Raw genomic sequence first — 23,078 nt, 5'->3', positions numbered from 1 at the left:
ATGGCAAATGCATTGTGAGCTTTATTTTTCCAAAGATAATGCCCTCATTCTTATTTTAATTATTCTCATTTCAGTTTAATTCAACAGTTTCAGAGGGCCCTTGTCCAGACACTTAACATTATTCCATATAAATCCTGCAGTGTAGGTAGTTGTCTGTTCTTCACAAATAGGAAATTGAAGTGTAGTAAAGTTAATAAATGACCTTAGTTCACACAGCTAATGAGACTGAGTTAGCTTTTGAACCTCATTTCAGGTCTGCCTTTCTTTTATGCCATTCTCATATTTTATTTGGAGGAAGGCTAGAGGCAGGGAGGTAAGGAGGCATGGTCATCATTCTAGGTGTGAAATGAATAGAGCCTCCAGGTTGGTGTTCGCAATGTGGATGGAAAGGGAAGAACATACTACTTAGAGGATATGGTTTTTTAAAATGTGCAAGAGAAAGGAAAAGTCTCAGGACAACCTTTAGGTTTCTGGTTTGGCCAGCTGGTTGTATGGGCATGTTATTTAAGAGAAGAAAACTGGAGGGTGGAATGGGTTTTGGGATGATTAATTGGAAATTATGGGCCATCCAGGTAGCTGCCTAATAGGCAATTGGATATATGGGTCTGGAGAACTGATAATACAATACAGGACTGATCTTCAGTTACAGCCTTAGAGTCATCAGCTTATCAGCTGCTCTTGGGTTTACACATATGAATAAAATTATCCAAGGAGAGCGTAGGGTGAGAAGAAAGTCAAAGACTTGGTCCTGTGGAACTTTACAGGGAATAGAATATTTGATAGAATAAGATCCCAGAAGAACCAGGAGAGGGTGGGATCCAGAGTTTAGGTGGATTGACAAGCCTTATAGGAGAGGAAAGCCACCTCTTCGGAGATGGGCAGTTAAGGATGAGTATAGAGGTAGGCAGTGGAGGAAATTTTTGCTTAATATCTCTCTTTTTCTGTTGTGTGCTAAAGGAAAAAGGATGGGAGGTGAGGCAGTGGTTTGGAATTGATGGGAGACTGGAGATAAAAGAAGGACTGTGAGGGGAGTGGGGGTCAGAACTTAACCAGGGACATTTATTGTGATTGTTAATCATTTTTGAAAGTTTACCTGATCAGTAAATTTGATCTTTTCTGTATAACAGTAGGAGTGAATGAGATAGAAAGTTAGATTAATTTGTGGTTAGGGTTTTGCTAATTAGTTGCAGCAGGATGACAATGGGAGAAGTAGGACAAGATACTCTGCTCAATCAACTATTATGGCCATTTTGGTTGTTAAAAGAATACCTCTGTGTCTGTTGGTAAGTAGTATATTATTAACTGTGATGAGTAGCAAAGTCAATAAATACGAATTTCAACATACCCGGTTTATCTCCTAAGCCAAACAGACACTGTGATTCCAAGATACTGTAGTAGTTTGTAGTTTGCCATAGTAAAATACCACAGACTGGGTGGCTTAAACAATAGGAATTTATTTTTCCCCATTCTGGAGCCTTAAAGTCCAATATCAAGGTGTTGGCAGGGGTGGTTTTTTTCTGAGGCCTCTCCCCGGTATAAAGATGGCCCCTTTCTTTCTGTGTCCTTACATGGTCTTTCCTCTGTGCACAGGCATCCCTGGTGTTTGTCTCTGTATGCTAATCTCCTCTTCTTATAAGGACACCAGTCAGGTTGAATTAATGCTCTGAGTCACCAGAGTTAGGGCTTCAACATATAAATTTGGGGGAGGTACATAGTTAAGCCCATGACCTACTTTCTGGTTTTGTGCAGTGCAGCTAGGGGGCAAACTGCAAAATTAATAATGTTATTTTGGGGTGGGGAGACTGGGGAGTTGCTTTAAGTCCAGAGGTGCAGTTGGGGGGATTTGTGTTGTGCAGCGGATCCCCCCCCTTCTGTGAACCTCTGAAGAAATGCCCTTTCTAAGGGGACAAGCAGATAGCATTTGGGAAGTCTGCCAGGAACCAGGGATATAAACAGGTATTTCATGCAAAGCATATTTCCTCAGGTTGCAGTAATAGTCTTTGAGGTAGGTTCAGGAGAGCTTTACTTCAGTTGAGACATACCGCCTGATGGTGAAGGGAGAGGTCTGGGGGGAGGAATCTGCCCTAGGTCTTAAAGAATGACCGAAGGACAGCACACCTCTCCCACCCGATAAGTGGCATCCAAACCTTTCTCTTTTTCTTCTACTCCCTTTATTTATATCTCTTGGCTAGAGTGGCTAGAGTGAGGATGATGAGAGAGGAACAGAGATTTGATGAGTAGTGGAGAGAGTAGAAGTAGAGACAGGCCTGTGAATCCCCACATAGGCAGGATCCCCAGTCACTGAATGACTGTCATTTTAATGGAGGAAGTCAGGGGAAGAGTTTGATGATGTTATCAAATCATGCCTCAGTGGCTTCATTTAGCTAGAGAAAGACAGATTAAACAAAAGACTTTTCCACCAGCATCTAAAAATCCAGAAACAATTCGATAAGTAACTTATGTTTATATCTTACGGCACTTGGTAAGCAGTTTTATAATAAATATAGTTTAATATAGTAAGACAGTAAAAGAATGTATTTAGAATTTGGGGTTTATACTGATTTATATAATAATTTATGTTCCTGTTAAATATCTTGAATATCACTGCAAGGGACAAGGGAGTTGAAAATGCTGACAGGAGATGTTTAAGGGATTACTGGTGATTAAGTGAGATAGGAAGAGAATGGGATCCTTTGGTATTAGCAGAGTCCTCTTGGAGGGATTTAGAAGATCCCCAGATTACTATTAACTTTTCTACTCATTCAGGTTTGCTTTTTAAACATAAAATTTACTCACTGGGGTGAAGTAGAAAGAGAGCCTTTGCGTCATACAATCCTGGGTTTATGTGTTTGCTCTGATATTCCTTAGATCTGTGACCTTGGAGCATACAGTATACAACCTGTTTGAATTTCAGCTTTCTCACCTGTTATGTGGGAATAGGAATAGCTGCCTTCTGGGTTGATTTGAAAACTGAAGTATGTTTATGGAAGGCATATAACCGTTAATAAATGTTTATTCTCTTCTCTTCCAGAATTTAGCAGAATTAATCTGTAATAGTGTGCTAAATTTTTAAAATTTATTCTCATTTTGGGTTAAAAACTCAGTAGTACTTTCTCAGCATGCACTCTTCATTGTTAAAGTAAAAGCCATGCTCAAATAGACAACATCCAAATTAGGCAAAATCCAAATTAATGAAATTGTGCTTAAGTTTTACTGTTGGTAGTATAATTGCGTGTACTTTATAAGACTAAGGCTTATGGATGTATTTTCAGTGTATAATTTATGTATTTGTGGGTAGATTTTTTTAGCAGAGTGGCATGTGACTCAAACCTGGATCTGACTTTACTTTAACATTTCAGTGATCTAATAAAGCTAACTTCTGAAGAAATTCAGGTGGTAGTCTTAAAAATAGTTATAAATGCAGTTCTAAAAATTGACATGCAATTTATACACCATAAAATTAACCCACTTAAATTGTATAATTCACTGGTTTTTAATATAACCACAAGTTGTACGCTGTTACCACTAATTCCAGAATGTTTTCATCATCCCAAAAGGACACCCCTTACCCATTCGCAGTCACTCCTCATCTTCCTTCCCCCCCACGCCAATATGCCTAAGCCTAGGCAACCACTAATTTACCTCCTGTCTCCATGGATTTGCCTCTTCTGGATATTTCTTATAAATAGAATCATACAATATGTGGCCTTTTGTGTCTGGTTTTTGTCATTTAGCATAATGTTGTCAAGGCTCTTATATATGTCGTAGCATGTATCAGAACTTTATTCTTGGGATGCCTGGGTGGCTCAGTCAGTTAAGTGTCTGCCTTTGCCTCAGGTTATGATCCCAGGGTCCTAGGATCGAATCCCACATTGGGCTCCTTGCTCAGCCAGGAACTTGCTTCTCCCTCTGCCTGCCACTCCCTCTGTTCGTGCATGTGTGCTCTCTCTCTTTGACAAATAAATAAATAAATCTTAAAAAAAAAAAACAAAAAACTTTATTCTTTTTTAAGGCTAAATAATATTCCATTGTACATATATACCACATTTTGTTTATCCATTCATCAGTTGATGGACATTTGGGTGTTTCTACTCTTTGGTTATTGTGAACAGTACTGCATTTGTCTACAAGTCTTTGTGTGAACCTCTGCTTTCAATTTCTTGGGTATATACCTAGGAGTGGAATTGCTGGGTCATATGGCAAGCAATTTTTTAAAACACTGAAAGCCTGGAAAGAGAGTTGAGATGCAAAATTTGAATTTAGAATGAAACATCTGTTTTGTCTATTTACCTTTATATATGGTTTTTGATGGAGATTTGGACTAGATATATATTGCTTAAATATTATAAGAATAAGTAAAAATAATCAGAAGTCTTTAATTGGGTTTCCTTGTATATGTTCTAATAGGGGAACAAGGAGAAAAATAACAAATTACATAAAAGCAATCTACAGACTTCTCTCTTACTGGCAGCTGATTCTGTAAATAATTCTAGTTGGATTTCGTCCAAGGTAAAAGCAGAAGGGGAAGACATTGTTTGATGGAATATGGCAGTAGGTTGAAATTTTTCACCTTGGGGATTATTCACTGAAAATAGCGGATGTCCTTTTCATCAAGTTGAAACATAACTTGTTTAAACATCCTTTTATCTAGATGTGACCAAAACTGCTTTTCAGTGTTTTGGGCCAGATGTCCTTGAACTTTGTGTGTGGTATATCATGAAACCTAATTGCCATGGAGCAGAAATGGCCACCTCATCTCTGAAGTAACTTTAATCAAACACATTCCAAGGACAACTTAAATAATGACTTTAAATATGCTTGAAAATGCAATGTTTGACAGGCATCCATATTAAAATAGACTGACACCACAGATGAATTTTGAGGGCTGTTGTTCTGTACCCTCTTTTTTCTCCCATAAAAAATAAATAAGATAACTTTAGGACCTCTAATTCTGAACTTCATCAGTTTGAACTTTAATCTTGTAAGAATATTTCTCTCTTAATGGACTTAAATCCAGAGTACTATAAATTAAGTATAATTAGATTATTCTGAACATTTGAATACCAGATTTTAAAATATTTTTATCAAAGCACTTATAGTTTCATAAAACCAGTGAGGAAGAACTGGGGAAATTATTTTAAAGAATTTACTAAACATTTGAGTCTCTTCTCAAGGTACTTTTGGGGGTGGTGAAAGGAGACAGTTGTAAAGGCGTCCTTTTCCTTCAAAACTCTGTGGTGCAAAAAATAGGTGTTCATAACTCAGAGCTCGCTGAAACATTTAGCTGATGTTTAAGTTTTATGTAATGGGTATGGAGAAACGAGTGATGCCTTGACTGGTCATATCAGAACATTTAAACTTTTTTTACAGGTAGAAAAAGATTTGAGAGAAGGCAGTTTAGGCGCAGAATAGCATGGAGTCATGAAAGTATGGTATGAGAGACTAGAGAATAAAGTTGAACAAAGCACGGAGAATAGCTGAACTGGGGATTTAGTGGGAGAAAAAGTGATTAAAAGTGATTATGTTTTATGTGGAATTGAATGTAAAGAAGCAGGTAAGGTAGGAAGAACATGAACTTTTGAATTAGATATGTTTTTTTACTTTGTGACATGGGTGAATTTCTTAATTTCTCAATGTCTGTGAGCCTCAGTTCATCTATAAAGGAAGAATAGTAATACAGTCATGTAAGGTTATAATGTACATGAAAAAGACGGATGTAAAGTACCAGATACATTATCTTACATATAACTGACACTCGGGACTTAGTAAGCTACTACTCATATTTTATTTATATTTTTAAAAAGTCTTGTTGGAGGCTTCTAGTATACATGCAAAAACAATTAAAAGCAGGGATTTGAGCAGATATTTGTATACTCATGTTCATAGCAGCATTATTCGCAATATTCTACCAAAAGGTGGAAGCGACCTAAGTGTCCATTGATGGATGAATGGATAAACAAAATGTCATATGTCCGTATCATGGAATACTCTACAGCCTCAAAAAGGAAGAAAATTCTGACACAATCTACAACATGGATGAACCCTGAGGGCATTGTGCTAACCGAAGTAAGCCGATCACAAAAGGATAAATACTGTACGATTCCCCTTCTATGAGGTACATAGAGTAGTCAAATCCAGAGACTGAAAATAGAATCCTGGTTGTTAGGGGCTTGAGGGAAAGGGGATTGAGAGGTTGTTTAATGGTTATAGAGTTTCAGTTTTGTAAAATAACAGTTCTGGAAATAGATGGTTGTGATGGTTGTACAGTAGTGTGAATGAATGCCATGGAACTATGCACTTAAAAATATCCACTTAAAATGGTAAGTTTTATGTTTTTACCTTGTTTGTTGAGTTAAATACTACTTCATATGCATTTATTTGTAAGAATGCAAACACTTTAGCAAAAGCATACTATTAATTTCTGTGTCATTCAGCAGTGCTTTGTTCCAGAAGCAAGTGACGTTCCTATTTAGTTGCCATATCGTTTAGTTTCACTAAACGGATTTTTTTTTTTCTGATGTTTCAGTAGGAAGAATAGTTCCTACCATTCTGAATTTGAAAATTACCATAGAGATCATTGTGTCTAGTACTTCTGTTTTACAAGTGAGGGGCAGACATGGAAGTTGGTTGTACTTAGTTGATTTTATTAACTACAAATCATTTTAAGAATGTATTCACTGGAACTGTTTTCCATGCTTTGGATTGGCTCAACTGGATAAAATAATTGGACAACTAATGAATTCAGCCAAATATTTTTTTCCATTCACAGAGGAATATTGTTTTACCATATGTTCTCCTGTGGATAGCTTCTTGGTTAAATAAAGTTCATTAAGATTCAGGAATAGTTTTTATAATACTGGTTTGCTGTATTCACGGTTTGTCCCTCTCTCCCTCCATAGTTGAACTCTGGAACTTAAAATTATTTTTCTTTGATTATGGAAAGCATTTCAACTGTATGGTCCCTGTTCTGAATTTAGGTCCATTTCTACCCTTGGATGTCCCAACAGTCCTTACAGGAATCTTAAACAAAGGGACATCTACTCTGGGCTGCTTTCTGCATCATGAAGTAGGTCCTGGAATTTCAGTCTTTTTTTTTTTTTTTTTAAAGATTTTATTTATTTATTTGACAGAGAGACAGTGAGAGAGGGAATATAAGCAGGGGGAGTGCGAGAGGGAGAAGCAGGCTTCCTGCTGAGCAGGGAGCCCGATGCGATGCGGGGCTTGATCCCAGGACCCTGGGATCATGACCTGAGCTGAAGGCAGACGCTTAACAACTGAGCTACCCAGGTGCCTCTGGAATTTCAGTCTTGAACAGGATCAAGTCCTTAGGATTTGCCCTTGCCAGTGTTTATAATACAGCAATATTTGTTCCCACTAGAATGATTTAAGCCACTTTGCTTAGAGAGCTGAGGTGGTTAGAATCCTTTTGATGTTGTTTTAAGTAGCACGTTTTCCCTATTTCCCATTGGTTTTTTAAAAAATTTATAATTATATATATTTTAATTATTTATATTTTGTGTTTTTTTCAAAATGGGCATTTTTCTCTTGATTGAATGTTCTCATAAAACATAATTTAAAATAAAATTACTAAATAGTTTCTAAAAAATGGACCTACCTCATTTAATCATGTTTTTCTGCCTGTTTGCTCAAGACATATTAGCCACTAGGGGTATAACTATGAGCAAGGTAGTCAAGGTATTGCCTTCCTAGCAAGGGATCAGTGCTAGACATTAGATAAGGAATTTTACATCATTTAAACACACCTTTGATTAGTGCTATAAAGGAAGGGCATATGGTACTAGGAGAACATATAATAAGGGTTTGGCTTAGAATGGGGTGGTGTCGGGCAGTTTCTTCAGAAGATGACATTTCATGGAACTTGAAAGGATTAGTAAGAGTTTATTAGGTGAAGGAGTGAGGAGAGCATGGAATGATGCTGAGGGAACAGCATATAAGATCCCTTGAAGCAAGAGAGAGGGCACAGTATAGATGAGGAACTGAAAATGATAGGGTACAGAAGGGGAAGGAGAGATGACAGAAGTTTTGTGTTATATACACACTTATGTTACGTGCATTTGGCGAAAGCATTCTGCCTTACCAGGTATGCCATTCTGCCATTTCACAGTCGAGATTCTCCAGAGAAGCAGGACAGAGAGAGCGAGTGAGGGATTGATTTATGTATTTTAAAGAATTGGCTCTTGTGATTTTGGGGGCTAGCAAATATGAAATTTCCAGAATAGACTGGCAGACTGGAATTTCAGTAAGGAGTTGATGTTGCAGTCTTGAATCTGAAATCTGCAGGCTGGAAGTACAGCCTGTTGCAGTTGTGGGGCAGAATTGCTGCTGCTTTGGGAAACCTTATTCTTTATTCTTAAGACCTTCAACCTCTCCTCACCCTCATTATGGAGGGTAACCTGCTTTATTCAGATTTATTGATTTAAATATTAATCACATTTAAAAAAATATTTTCACAGCCATATCTGGACTGATGTTTGACCAAACAAGTAATCACCATAAGCAAGCCAAATTGACAGATTAATCATTACGCACAGTATTGCCATAGGAGAATAGAGAGTAGGCTGGTTCAGTTTAAGAGATAACCTCATTTCTGATATCTTCTACCTTGAATTGCCCATTGGAATTCATACCTTGACTATCAAATCAGCTTGAGATTATATGTGTATAGATGTGATTATCCTCCAATTTCAAGCTTACATTGGCTTATACCCATTAATCCAAGATAATGATTGCTTGGCAATGTAAACCTTAGCTTGAAGGTTCAGGAAAATTTATGTTGCCACCTTCAGTTGATACATGATACAGTCACCGTTCTTATGCTCTCTCCCATCCCTATCAATTAACACGTGTAGAACAAGAACCTTGCCACTTGTGTTTGATTCTAACATTTAAAGTACTGCTATTTTTGCTTAACATGGCCCTGAAAGGTAAGCCAGCTGTAGGAATTTGGGGACAGGTTATACCTAAAATATTGAAGTAGTGATTTATACTAACGGAAAATTCGTATTGTAGACTACATACAAGTCTTGTACTTTTGTTTTTAAGGATTTTAAGAACAATTCTGACATTACACAAATATGGGTTTGTGTACCCATCTTTGAAATTTAACCTTTTGTGAGTTATAACTTGCCTATAGCACTAGTTGAGGCTGATGTAGGTGGGGGATGAAATTAAGCATGTCTTATTAAGCCATGTTAATGATTTTGCTCTGTATTCTGAGAGCCATGGAAAGCATTTGGGCTTTAAGCAGAGGAGTGATGGGATAGTTCTTTATTAAAAAGACAAACATTCAGTGGTGTGAGAATGGATGAGAAGAAGTCAAAAAGTGGATGCAGGGAAGGCCTTAGAATTGGCAAAACAAAGAGGGGGACTGCATTTGGAAGGAAGATTGTGAATTCATTGTTGGACATGTTGATTTTGAGGTCCCTCTGATGGGATTGTCAAGTATGTATTTGAATATATGTGACTCTAAGCCAGAGATGTAAAATTGAGGGATGGCAGGGGTAATTGAAGCCAAGTGTAGGTGAATTTGAGAGAGCTGGGGACTAATAGAGGCAGAGAGTAAGAAGATCTGTCCAGAGAGGTGGAAAAAAAGGGAAATCAGGAGATGATGCTATCAAAGGGACCAAAGGGAAACTTGCTTAAAGAATTCCTCCTGGGGTCCCTGGGTGGCTCAGTCGGTTAAGTGTCTGCCTTTGGCTCAGGTCATGATCCTGGGGTCCTGGGATCAGGTCCCCTGTGGGGCCCCCTGCTCAGTGCGGAGTCTGCTTTTCCAACCTCTTCCCCTCCCCCCTGCTCATCCATGTGTTCTCTCTGTCTCTCAAATAAATAAATAATAAATCTTAAAAAAGACCCAAAGAATTCCTCCTTTAAAGTGGTCAGAATGCTGACTGCTGCTAAGATTGAGACCGAAAAAAATGTCCCTTAACCTTATTAAATAGTATAATCTTTGTGAGAGCTGTTGTGGTGTAGAGATAGGCTCAGGGTAGGATGAAGTAGGTTGAGAAGTACGAGGTAAGGTTATTGAGGAATGTTGTAGCCAGCTACTTCAAGAAATTTAGCTCTGAAGGGGAAAAGAGAGATGGGGCAATAGTTGGGAGGAAAGAAGACCAATAGATGGGAGAGATCTGAGCATGTTTGAATATTGACCATTAGGATCAGATAGAGAACATAAGGTGGAACATTGAAGGGAGAATCCATTTTAAGCTTCCTGCTGGGATTGCATCTTAATCCTGATTATAGGTATAGTGACTGGCCTCAAAAGATAGAATACCTCCTCTATAGTGATAGGGGTAAAGAAGAAATAATATAATTATTTATTTTCCTAATTCCCTATTGTATTCGTCAGGGTCCAACAGGAAACAAGCTGCACAGTAATTTGAATAGTGTAAGTTTAATGTAAAGAATGAACTGTGTAAGGGATTACCTGATAAGAGGAAAAGTATATTCTAAAAAGTATAGGAATCTCAGAGGGAGCAGCCACTACCCCAGAGTTAAGGCAGGGCATCTAAGAAAGGAGCAAATCCAGAAGGGTATACCCCTCACCCCCTTGAAGGCATGGCCCATTGAATGGCGGAGAAGTCTGCTCACTGGGAAGCCACACTCAAGGAAATGCCGTGTGCTACTGGCCGCCTCAAGCAGCTGGTTGCTCCCATGGAGGAGGCTGCTAGGAGGGACACACAACAGGGAAGAGAGCTTTTTCCTCCTTTGCTTTCCTAACAGTGCTCTCTGCCAACAAAGTTTAATATTGTGCCAGCTGAAACGTTTTAAAGTCCACCTCCATTATCTGAAATAGTGGAGCTGAGGGGCGCCTGGGTGGCTTAGTCTTTAAGCTTTTCCAAAGACCTGCCTTCTGCTCAGGTCATGATCCCAGGGTCCTGGGATCGAGCCCCGCATCTGGCTCCCTGCTCAGCGGGGGAGCCTGCTTCTCCCTCTCCCACTCGCCCTGTTTGTGTTCCCTCTCTCGCTCTCTCTCTGTCAAATAAATACATAAAATCTTAAAAAAATTAAAAAAATGAAATAGTGGAGATGAGAGACAGTAAATTGACAAGTGACATCAATTATTGATCTTTTAAACTTTTTCTGGGCGCCTGGGTGGCTCAGACGGTTAAGCGTCTGCCTTCGGCTCAGGTCATGACCTGAGGGTCCTGGGATCGAGTCCCGCATCGGGCTCCCTGCTCCTTGGGAGCCTGCTTCTCCCTCTGCCTCTCTCTCTCTCTCATGAATAAATAAATAAAATCTTAAAAAAAAAAACAAAAAACTTTTTCTACTTTTTTGCTGTAATGATGATAATGATGAATACCCTTGTATGTAAATCTTTGTGCACATATCTTCTGTTTAGCCCATTCATAAGAGCTGACCATGGTAGAGCATATTCAGAGATGCAATGAGTGGTCCTTAGGTTTTGTTCTTCCCTTTTGTGTGCACGAAGTTATTTCTGGAAGGAAATGAGAAGTACAGATTGTCTTTGGGAAAGAGAACTGGGTGGTCACCTATTCTTAAAACTAAAATTTTACACAAATATTTTTTATTGTAAATGTAAAAGATGTTATCTGTTCTGTTAAACTTAACTTTATTGTTTCATTTCTCAGCATGCTATGGTTTATGAAACAGTGTCCTATTCTATCATGTCCTGTTCTGTCAGCTGACGGCACCGATTTCTGACCTTGCGTTAACATCACTGTGGCTCAAAATGAGTCAGGATATTTTCATTTAGTAGTTTCCTCTTACTGCTATCAAAACCAGGTCATCTACTTCCCTTTGTTTCTTTGACCCTTACGTGGCATTTGATGTGATGATACCACAGTGGGGTGAGTCTGGCAATGTTGCTGCCAAGCCTGACTTTGAGTGTCAGCACTGGGGGGGCTCTTCACAAGAAGTGTTAGAGAGACAGCTTGAGTGTGATGATTCTACTCAGTTCTGATTTTCTTTCTGTACTCAGAATTCATTCTCCTCTTCTTGTTTTTAAAACAAAACGTTTACAAAGAACACGAAGTTTCCCAACAATCATAACAGTCATTTTAAGAAATATTTTTCCCTATAAATACCATCTTATAGATTATGTCATAGTAAAATAACATTGAAAATTGTGGCTAGAGACTTTAGTTGTTTTAAAACACTTGAACAAGTATTTATAGCACTATTTTTGACCTTTACCAAAATTTGTTTTTATTTCAGTGTTAATTTTGTAGAACTTAGATCTGGTACAAAATTGTATTGCTCATTAGGTTTTTGTTTGTTTTTTTAAACTTAAATTACTAAAGCAGAAAAGAGTTACCTATTCTTAGATCCATTCTGGAGTAGGAGGAGAAAAACAGTATTTTGACACTTAATTCTGTATTATATAGTGCTTTCTGCCTATTAAAATTTCAAGAAAGATCCAAATGATATTTAATTTTATGCCTTGTTTGATTAAATCATTATCTGTTTTGCTGCTTCAGGGAGCAAAAAATAACCCACTGTATAGTTTCTGTTAAAGCCTTAAAGACTTTTTATAATAGCATTTTCTTAAATTCTTTAAACAGTTTTTTTTCCAAATATCTTTGATGTTTCTCCGTAGAAAGAGAGTAGAATTTTAAGACTAATGATTCATGAAGTAGAAAGAGCTTGAATACATTTGTATTTGAGCTGTCTATAAAGTTCAGTCACAGAAATGTTTGTTGTGTTCGGTACTAATCCTTACCATCTACCCCAAGTAATTCTTTGTAGTCTAAGTATTGAATCCAGTGTTACCATTATACTCAACATCCATTAAGCTTTAAAAAAAATTATTTATTTGAGAGAGAGAGAGAGAGAGCGAGTGGGAGGGAGAGGAAGAGAGAATCTGAAGCAGACTCCACACTGAGCGCAGAGCCTGATGCAGAGCTGGATCTCACAACTGTGAGATCAGAACCTGAGCCGAAATCAAAGAGTCGGACACTTAACTGACTGAGCCACCCAGGTGCCGCTCCATTAAGCTCTTGTTGAGCTAGGTGATGAGCAATTTGAAGTTCTTTATTAATGACAGTCTGACTAATTCAATGGTTGTTCCTTAGTAATTTTCTTGGTTGGTATTTCAGGACTGCAGGAATATGTGGAGGCTGTCTCTTTTCAACACTTCATCAAAACACGATCACTTATCAGTATGGATGAAATTAATAAACAATTGATATTTACAACAGAAGAATATGGAAAAGAAAATAAGACCGTAAGAATTTAAAATCATTTCACATGTATTACATAATTTATATAACAGTATAGTGATGGTGGGAGATTTGCTGGCTAACAATGCTGAGAATATTGAGATGGCAGCATCCTTTCTAAAGTGTGGTTTCATAGTTACCCAGCTAAGGAAATGGCCTTTTAAAAATTTTTGCTAGTGGATGGAACAAGAATAACTGTGGCAATGTTGGGGGAAAATAATACTATTATCTAAAGCACTGCTAAGTGATTACTGATAAGTCAGCTTTTGGTTTTATTGTGTTATTTACAATGTGCCCTTTGTAAGCACTATCTCATTTAGTTTTTTTATTAACCGTATGAGGTAAGAATTGTCACCCTCATTTTACAGAGTAGGAAACAGGCTTTAGAGAGTTGAAATAACTTATCAAAAGCCACACAACTAATTAAGGGTGACAGCTAAACTTTGAAACCAGGTGTTTTGAAATCTAAGCCAGTGCCCTTGTCCACTCTGCCAGTATTTCTCAAAGTATGCTACAGAAACCCCTGCACCAAGTATCTACCTCAAAGGAGTGTTTTATAGGATTTGATTTCAGAGTTTTAAATTAGGCAGTGTATAGAATATGACATGTAAGTGCTCACTAGTTGTCTTTATAAAAGTTAATATAAAATTGTTACTATATAGGGAGAGCTGTTAATCACTTACTAAATTCATAAAGCTTGTATCTGGAAATTATGTAGCTGTTCTGAATTAAGAAAAGAGCAACTTTTGCAGTTTGACTTTTAAATAAATACAGTTTTTTCCCTGGGTTTCAGTATGTAATATTCAGGCAACAAAAGGTGAGATTTTGACTATTTGATACTTCCTGAGATACCAGTACACTTAAGGATACAATTGGACAGTTTTTCCTATCTTAATTTTTCATAATTTTTTATTACTTTTTTAAACATTACTCAGCCAGGATGGTCAGGCAGAAGATGGAGGAAGCTGTAGAAATAATGTTTTCTTGAGTATTAACTAAAATGTTAACATTGAAAGGTCAGACTTAATTTGGCATGACAAATATAACTTTCTCAGTTTTTAAAATTATATGAAGTTCATTACGGAGGACATTCATTTTTGAGAAGTAAAATTCCTTTAGATTTTTTATTTATTTAGGGAAGATTGAGTTATGGAAAGAAAGTAAGCCTATTTGATCTTGCTTCTTAAATATATTAGAGAAGTTACCACACCCTCTTTCAATTCAAAATGGAAATATCAGGGCAAAATGTAAAGAAAAACTGAGAGTAAATGCATTGTTCTCAGGATTTAGGTAGTAAATTATTCAAAGATTATGGTGTCATAAAAATTCATATATACTTTCAAATTAAGACCGCATTCATAAATAATTTTTCCTTTTAGTGCTAAAGATTCTTGGTGCTAAAAATTCTGGGAATTTGATAGGGGAAGGTATTTTGTTCTGACTTGCCTACTGAGAATATTGTCAAGACCATTTAAATTTTTAAAAATGTTTTACTAGGAAAAATTTCAAACATACAGAAAAGTAGAGAGAATAGTAACATATAGACACCCATGTACCCACTACCTGGATTCAATAATTGTTAATATTTTGCCATACTTGCTTTATCAAAATACTTTTCACTATACTACTTTAAAGTCAGTTATAGATGCCATGATATTTCACCCCTAAATACTTCAGACACATCTTGAAAAATTGCATTTCAAGTAATTTTCTTTTATCTAATTTCTAATACACATTATCAGTAAAGCAGAATTTATTTCCTTGACAATTAGTTGAAATTTGTTAAATTTTTAACATGCTTTTTTCTCTAAAATCAACTTCTTAGTCATAACCAGGGAACTCTTTCTGTCTAATGATAGAAACAAAGAACATTAATATTTGCTTAAGCCAAAGTTATTTTTATAAACAACCTATAAAATGCAGTCTAAAATACATCTACCCTTTCTAAAAAGATGACAGTTCTCCTAACAGTTAATAAAAATAAAACAGGTAGTTTTATGTCATGATGTTGTTTCAAAGGCATCAGAAAAATTAGGAAGCTGACTTTGGGTACTTACTTGGTTCTGTCATTAACTAGCTCTATTACCTACTGCATTCTTGGACCTCACTTTTTATATCTACACTGAAAGGATTAGACCAGATGGTCTCTGAAGAGTCCAACGATATTGAGTGATGTTAATAAAACCTAACTTTGACTCTGTCATTTCCTTGCTTAATTCTCAGTGACTGTCTGTTACCCATAGGTAAAGTTCACCTTCCTTAATGTACTTTCTTTCTAGAGTCATCCTATACTACTACTCATTTTAAACTTTACCCAAGGAAATAACTCATGAGTTCCTCAAATACACAACACCGTTCTCACCTGCACACCTTTGCAGTTCTCTCTACCTAAAATGTCTTCCAGTGTGATTGCAACCTCACCCAGCTATGTCTCATACAGACTTTTAATAATAATGTAGGCCTCTCCTCTTCCAGAAAGGCTGCAGTAGAGAGAGGGAAAAGTTGATGTGGAGAGAGGAGATGGACGTGATGGTGACGGTGATAGCAGCTAACATTTATTGAGTATTTACTCTGTGTGGGCATTATGCCAAGAACTTGGTAAATGTTATCTCATCCTTAAAATAAACCTCTGAGGTAGGTACTGTTATCCCATTTTACAGATGAGGAAACTGAGGTTTTAGAGAGATGAAATAACTTGCCCAAGGGCATACACCTTATGAAGCAAGGTCCTGGAAGAGGTGGGAGGAGATGGGTCAAGGTCATTTGGAAGAGTTAACCTCAAACAAGAGGAGGGACAACTCATCATCTGAGACTGGAGGATAGAAGGTAAAGATGGATGTGGACATAAATAAGTTTTTTTTATTTTGTTTTGTTTTGTAGGATAAGGTCATTCAGAGAGCTTGTGCCAGGTGATCTGGCAAATGGCCAGGTCAGTGAAAGTAGACAAGGTCAGATTGTCTACTGAGAGTGGAGAGATTTGGGATTGTGTAGGGGGCTGAAGAGAGTGGTAAATGTTTGGAGTAGTGTTTGAAGAGACAGGAGAGAGAACTATAGGAATAAGTAAAAGGGATTGGTGAGTATTTGTAGCAGTACCAACTCTGTATAGTTGTGATTACTTTTCTTTTTTTTTTTTTTAGTTTGGTGGTACTCAGCCACTTGAATAAAGCGCTAGCATGAGTAGGTTTTAACAGCAATTCAGGTTTGTGTCTTTGTTGGGCAGGTGCAGAAAAAAACAACAACAAAGGAGTCTAAAGGAACTGAGGAGGATGTAGCAAAAGAGTAGTAAATCATGGTGGTCAGTGCTAAGTGGGGATGGAAGAGGCCAGAAAGGGACTAAATGACTTAGGAAAACATGAGTGGATCACAAACCTGGAGGGTTTCTGATTTGTCATTTAAATAAGTAAGTGACTGTCATGCAATAAAGTCATTAGGCTTTTTTAAAGAATGTTTTAATTTTACTTTGTATGTCAAGTGAAGTTGGGAATAGTTAATTTTAAAATGATACAGTATATTAGATTACAAAATTATCTTGAAGTCATTTACTTCAACTTTCTACCCAGGGCATGAATTCTTCTTGTAACATCCCAAATGGTCATTAAACAAAAAAGACTTTTTATTTAGAGATTAGTATGACTGATCTGCTTTTGATTTTGTACCTTATAATAAATACATGCATATTCACTCTTTTTCACGTTGTATTTTCTTTGTGTGTGTGTGTTTTCTTTACCAGCCCTCCTCTGATGCACAGGATAAGCAGTTTGGTACTTGGAGACTGAAAATCACACCTGTTGATTACCTGCTGGGAGTGGCTGATTTAACTGGAGAGTTGATGCGGATGTGTATTAACAGTGTGGGGAATGGGGACATTGACACCCCCTTTGAAGTGAGCCAGTTTTTACGTCAGGTTTATGATGGGTTCTCATTCATTGGCAATACTGGACCTTATGAGGTTTCTAAGAAGTTGTATACCCTGAAACAAAGTCTGGCCAAAGTGGAGAATGCTTGTTATGCCTTGAAAGTCAGAGGTTCAGAAATTCCAAAACATATGCTGGCAGATGTCTTTTCAGTTAAAACAGAAATGATTGATCAAGAAGAGGGCATTTCTTAGAATACCATACTTGGTGGTTATTCTCTTGAGAGACCAGTTTGTAAGACTGTTATTTAGTATTTCATTTGACTTTATTGTGGCTTTTACGTAGAAATGTTTTCAGTTGTTTGTACTTGTTTTAAATTGTAAACAAGCTGTACATAAATTATGGAGATGAATCATTTCTTATATCTTACTCATGAAAGTTTGCATACAAATGTTTGCATATATGCCTATTTCAATTTTTGCTGGCTAAGTTTCATCATTTATCTTTGTAATGTGAACATGCTTAAGAGTGCACTTTCTACCATACCTATTTTAATTTACATTGTGTGAAGTTTGGCGTGGTAATATTTAGTGGAAGCCATTTATAATTTAAGTGGGTGATTTTGTTATATATAGAAAAGATGTCTTAGTTATACATCTGGACTTGAGCTTCCTGTTTAAATTTCTTGGTAATATTTTGCCAAGCCTCCAATATAGGCTTTTCTATAGAACACAAATTAAAAAGTATTAAGTTATCAATAGGCTTAATTTTATGAGGTATATTAGTGAGAATTCATATTATATTCTGGCCAATTTTTAGGCCAATTTGAATTCATTTAAAAGAGCCTTCCAGAAAAATTGACAGACACCCAGACTTTAGTTTTTACATTTAATTTTTATCCTTTATCACAGAAAGTCTGATAGTGAATTGGAGCTAACGTTATAATATTTTCACTGGTGTTTGAGTTCAACTATATAATTGTACATAGATCTGAAAAGCTTTTACTAATGATTATTTAGCAATTCTTTTGTTGTCATTATATTACATTAGGCATGTTTCTTATAGATGCATCTATAAGAAATTACATTTAAATAATTATAATGAAGTTTGAAATTTTTAAAATAGTTAATTCAAACCTTAATAGTTGTCCAGTTGTGTTACTTGATAGTATAAAAAGTTGCCAAAGAAAATTTATCATGTACAATTCAGCAATAAAACAATTGTCAACAGTTGGGAATAACAATGGTAGTCTCTAGTAATACTTAGAATTGGAATTTGCCGACTGAAATTAGTTATAGATTATTCCCTGTGATATGAAACTGACTTGAGCATGACACTGTTGGCTGACAACCAGACGTTTCCATTTGGTTTTGAGTTTTAAGAATCTAGATACTGGATTTTATTTGTGGAAAGACTTGCTCTGTTTGCAAGGGCTGATTCTTTGAAAATGAAATTTTCAAAAAAAAAAATATATATATACATATCATGTAAAGGAAAATGAAACGTAGACATGCCTAATAAATTAGGTTGGCTGGTTTGTTTTGGTGGTAGTAAGTTGTTTGGTTTCCCTATTTGAAGGCATTGCTAAAATATAGTCTCATTACATATTTTTGTTTCTTTGCCACTTGAAGTTAAATTTATAATGTTAAAAGTAAAATAATAAATGGATTGATGAATGTCTTACAGATGTTTAAAACTGAAGTCTTTAAATAAAATATTAAAAGATAAAAGTTAAGCTTATTTTTTGATCATATTGAGACATACTTAATGGTTCTAGAATTTTTGGGCTAAATAGGAAACCTAATGTAGAGTAGCTTAATGTGGAGATTTATTATTTCTTAAAGTAAGTCCAGAGGTAGGGAGAATTTCAGGAAGGACATCTCTTTACATCAATCATTGACCCAAACTGGGTAACATTCTCATCTTTCTAAAGCAGTTAGTGGAAAGGAGAAGGAGATCACTTTGATGGCTCAAGATACCTTTTTTCTGAGAGGATAAGGGCAAACACAAGAAACCGAGTTAGGGCATTGTCATCATAGGAGGAGGGGAAAATGGCCTTTTGGGTAGGCAGTCAACAGTATTTACTACAGGTGGATTGGTGCCATTGCTGTTGATACATTTCCACATTGCGTATCATACTAATATGGTGGGTGTTAGACCACACATAGTAGAAGATCTCTAAGTATATCTGAATGTCCCTCAGTTTTAAAATACTTGCTCTGATAGCATCATCTGTCGTAATGTTTTTCATCTTTACTATAAAAAGAAGCTGGTTTAGGTTACATGGCAAGTTACTGACAGAATTCTGAAATAAAATTGGGTTATTTCCTTCATTCATGCATAATTCCTGCATGTTTTAAATCAGTGGGTTTCAGAATGCACATTGCAGAGCCTTAAGGCTTTTTGAGGATACCTCAAAGAAAGATGCTATGTAAATGAGTGATTTGGCAGAATGGATTTAAAAACTGGATTCAAACTCTTTGCTCTCTACCAAGACTCACCTTAGATTCAAATACACAAATAGATTTAAAGTAAAAGAATAGAATAAGATATTTCATGAGAATAGTAACCAAAAGAGAGGTACACAACATAGATTTTAAGGCTAATTTTTTTTTGTTTTTTGCTGGAGACCTGAACAACATGTACTGGTTAAAGGCCCGCTCCATTGAGAATATATGGCAGTTAAAAACACACACACACCTGCACACACACACATTAACCACAGAGCCCCAGGATACACGAAGCAAAATCTGAGAGAACTGAAAGGAGAAATGGACAACTCAAATAGTTGGAGACTTCCATACCTCTCTTTCTTTTTTATTTATTTATTATTATTTTTATTATTTTTATTTTTTATTTACTTGATAGAGAGAGACAGCGAGAGAGGGAACACAAGCATAGGGAGTGGGAGAGGGAGAAGCAGACTCCGTGCTGAGCAGAGAGCCCGATGTGGGGCTTGATCCCAGGACCCCGGGATCATGACCTGAGCCGAAGGCTGACGCCTAAAGACTGAGCCACCCAGGCGCCCCACCTCACTTTCAGTAATAGAAGAATAAGACTGATGAGTAAGAAAATCGAGGACTTGGACAACACTATAGACCAGTTAGACCTAGACCTACACAGAGCACTCCAACCAACAACAAAAGACACATTTTTCTCAAGTGCATGTGGAACATAATCTATAAAATGTCAGGTTACAAAACAAGTCTCAATACATTTGAAAAGATTGAAACCATACAAAGTATATGACCACAAATGGAATGAAATTAGAAATTAATAACAATTAAATTGGGAAAATTCACAAATAGGTAGAAATTAAGCAACATATTTCTGAATAACCAGTGGATCAAAGGTGTAATCACAGGGAAATTAGAAAATATTTCAAGAGGAATGAAAAACAAAACTTACAGGATGCAACAAAAGCGTTACTCAGAGGGAATTTCTTGATAGCTTCAAATCTCTAAAAAGAATGAAGTCAAATCAATATTCTAACATCTGCCTTTAAGAAACTAGAAAAAGAATAGCAAACTAAACTACAAAACAATTAAAAGAAAGGAAATAACAAATATTTGAGTAGAAATAAATGAAATAGGAAATAAGAGACTATCAGACCAAAAAATGGTTCTTTGAAACGATCAACCAAATTAGCACAATGGGCGTAGGAATTGGGAGTGACTGCTAGCCAGTATGGGATTTATTGTTGAGGTGATAGAAATGTTCTAGAATTAGTGGGAATGGTTGCACAACCATGTGAATATACTAATACCTATTGAATTGTATACTTTAAGATGGTGAAATTTGTGTTTTGTGAATTGTATCTTTGTATTAGTTTTTTAATGCTAAAAGTAGATTGCTTTGTTGAAATTTTGCTACAAATTGCGTATGAAACTGGGTATGATATTTTGCTTGTGGGAGGATTTTTTTCTAAAACGATTTGTTCAGTTTCTTTAATTGTATAGGACTATTCAAGCTTTTATCATTTCTTAATGGTAAGTTTCGATAAGTTATATTTTTCTCAGGATTAGTCCATTTTATCTTTTCAAAATTTTTTATACAAAGTGTTGTTAGTATTATTACATTTATATCCTGGCTACATCTGTATTCATAATATATATTTGTGTCTCTATGTTTATACATTTTTCTTAGTTGGTTTTGCCAGGTGTATCTCCATTATGTTAGTCTTTTCAAAGAGTTACCTTTTGCTTTTTAATTTTTATTTTTCTTTCTTTTTTTAAATTTTAATGTCAATATGGTTAACATACAGTTATATTAGTTTCAGGTGTACAGTATAGTGATTCAGCCCTTCTATACATTACTCAGTGCTCATCGTGATAGGTATACTCTTAATCCCCTTCACCCATTTCCCCCATACCCCTTCCACCTCTCCTCTGGTAACTATCTATTCTCTACAGGTAAGAGCTTTTTTTGGTTTGTCTCCTTTTTCTTTGTTCATTTGTTTTGTTTCTTAAATTCTACATATGAGTGAAATCATGTGGTATTTGTCTTTCTCTGACTTACTTCACTTAGTATTATAGTCTCTAGATCCATCCATGTTGTGTCAAATGGGAAGATTTCATTTTTTTTAATGACTGAATGATATTCTATTGTATATATGTGTGTATACACACACACCACTTCTTTTTCCATTCATCTATCGATGGACACTTGGGCCACTTCCATGCTTTGGCTATTGTAAGTAATGTTGCAGTGAACATAGGGGTACACATAACTTTTTGAATTAGTGTTTTCATATTTCTTGGGTAGATACCCAGTAGTGGAATTGCTGGGTCATATGGTAATTCTATTTTTAATTTTTTGAGGAACCTCCATACCATCTTCCACAGTGGCTGCACCAGTTTTTATTCCCACCAACAAAGCATGAGGATTCCTTTTTCTGCGCATCCTCGCCAACACTTGTTGTTCCTTGTGGTTTTGATTTTAGCCATTCTGACAGGAGTGAGATGGTATCTCATCATGGTTTTGATTTGCATTTCCCTGATGATGAGTGATGTTGAGCATCTTTTCATGTGTCTGTTAGCCATCTGAATGTCTTTTGAGAAGTGTCTGTTATGTCTTCTGCCCATTTTTTAATTGAGTTGTTTTTTTGGTATTGAGTTGTATGAGTTCTTTATATATTTTGGATACTAACCCTTTATCAGATATCGCACTTGTAAATATCTTCTCCCATTCAGTAGGTTGTCTTTTAGTTTTGTTGATTGTTTCTTTTGCTGTGCAGAAGCTTTTTATTTTGTTGTAGTCCCAATAGTTTATTTTAGCTTTTATTTCCCCTGCCTCTCAGAGAAATTACTATTTGTACTCTCTTCTAGGATTTTTATTTCAGGTTTCACATTTAGGTCCTTAATCTGCTTATTTTTGTGTATGATGTGGGAAAATGGTCCAGTTTCACTTTCTAAGTGGTCCAGTTTCATTCTTTTGCGTGTCGCTGTCCAGGTTTCCCAGCACCATTTGTTGAAGATTGGCTTTGTTTTTGATAGTCTGTTTTCTATTTCCTTGATTTATACTCTTATTATTTACTTTATTCAGATTTATGTTTTAGTATCTTTAATGATTATAGTATTTTTTACATTCTTGTTTAGTTTTTTTTAGATTTTTTTCTGAGTCTTGAATAAATGCTTCTGGAGTGCTTATTAGTAAGATATGGTGCTGACTAGTCTACTTTCTTTATAGCCCTGGATTGATCCACCTTGATTTCCTAGTTTTAGAGGTCTAAATGTCCCTCCCCCCCCCCATTTGGGAATTAGTAGTTGCCTGATTAGCTATTATTGGCTGATGTTTATTGTTTTTCTCCCCAATTTTGATGTTAATTCTGTGGCTTCTCTTAGTATTCATACAGTCTTTCCAAAAGCCTATTCAGAAAACTACAGCCACATCTCAGCCCTTCAACCTCACAGCCACATCACCCATACCCAATCCAGTGATGGTGGGGGGGGAGGGGGTGTGTGTGAAGGGAGATAAAGGGGAACTGTGAGGACCATGGGGGTGGGGAGGCTGTGACCTCGTCTCC

The 23,078-nt window shown here is 36.3% G+C and overlaps 1 protein-coding gene across 1 annotated transcript in view; it reads left to right on the top strand.

Annotated features, from left to right (window-relative positions):
• TSNAX (translin associated factor X) overlaps positions 1-18,783 on the top strand; it is a 33,386-nt gene extending 14,603 nt beyond the window's left edge. The window contains exons 5-6 of the mRNA XM_045877826.2: positions 13,077-13,204; positions 16,930-18,783. Of these exons, the coding sequence (XP_045733782.1) occupies positions 13,077-13,204; positions 16,930-17,307 (506 nt within the window). The 3' untranslated portion in view covers positions 17,308-18,783. The remainder of the gene's footprint in view (positions 1-13,076; positions 13,205-16,929) is intronic.
• Positions 18,784-23,078: the final 4,295 nt, after the last annotated feature.

Source organism: Mirounga angustirostris, unplaced genomic scaffold, assembly GCF_029215605.1.
Source record: "Mirounga angustirostris isolate CCGP_5_RB_7025 unplaced genomic scaffold, mMirAng1.0.hap1 SCAF_6, whole genome shotgun sequence".
Classification (NCBI taxonomy): domain Eukaryota; kingdom Metazoa; phylum Chordata; class Mammalia; order Carnivora; family Phocidae; genus Mirounga; species Mirounga angustirostris.
Note: the sequence above shows the minus strand (reverse complement) of the source record. Positions and strands in the feature narration are given on the sequence as shown.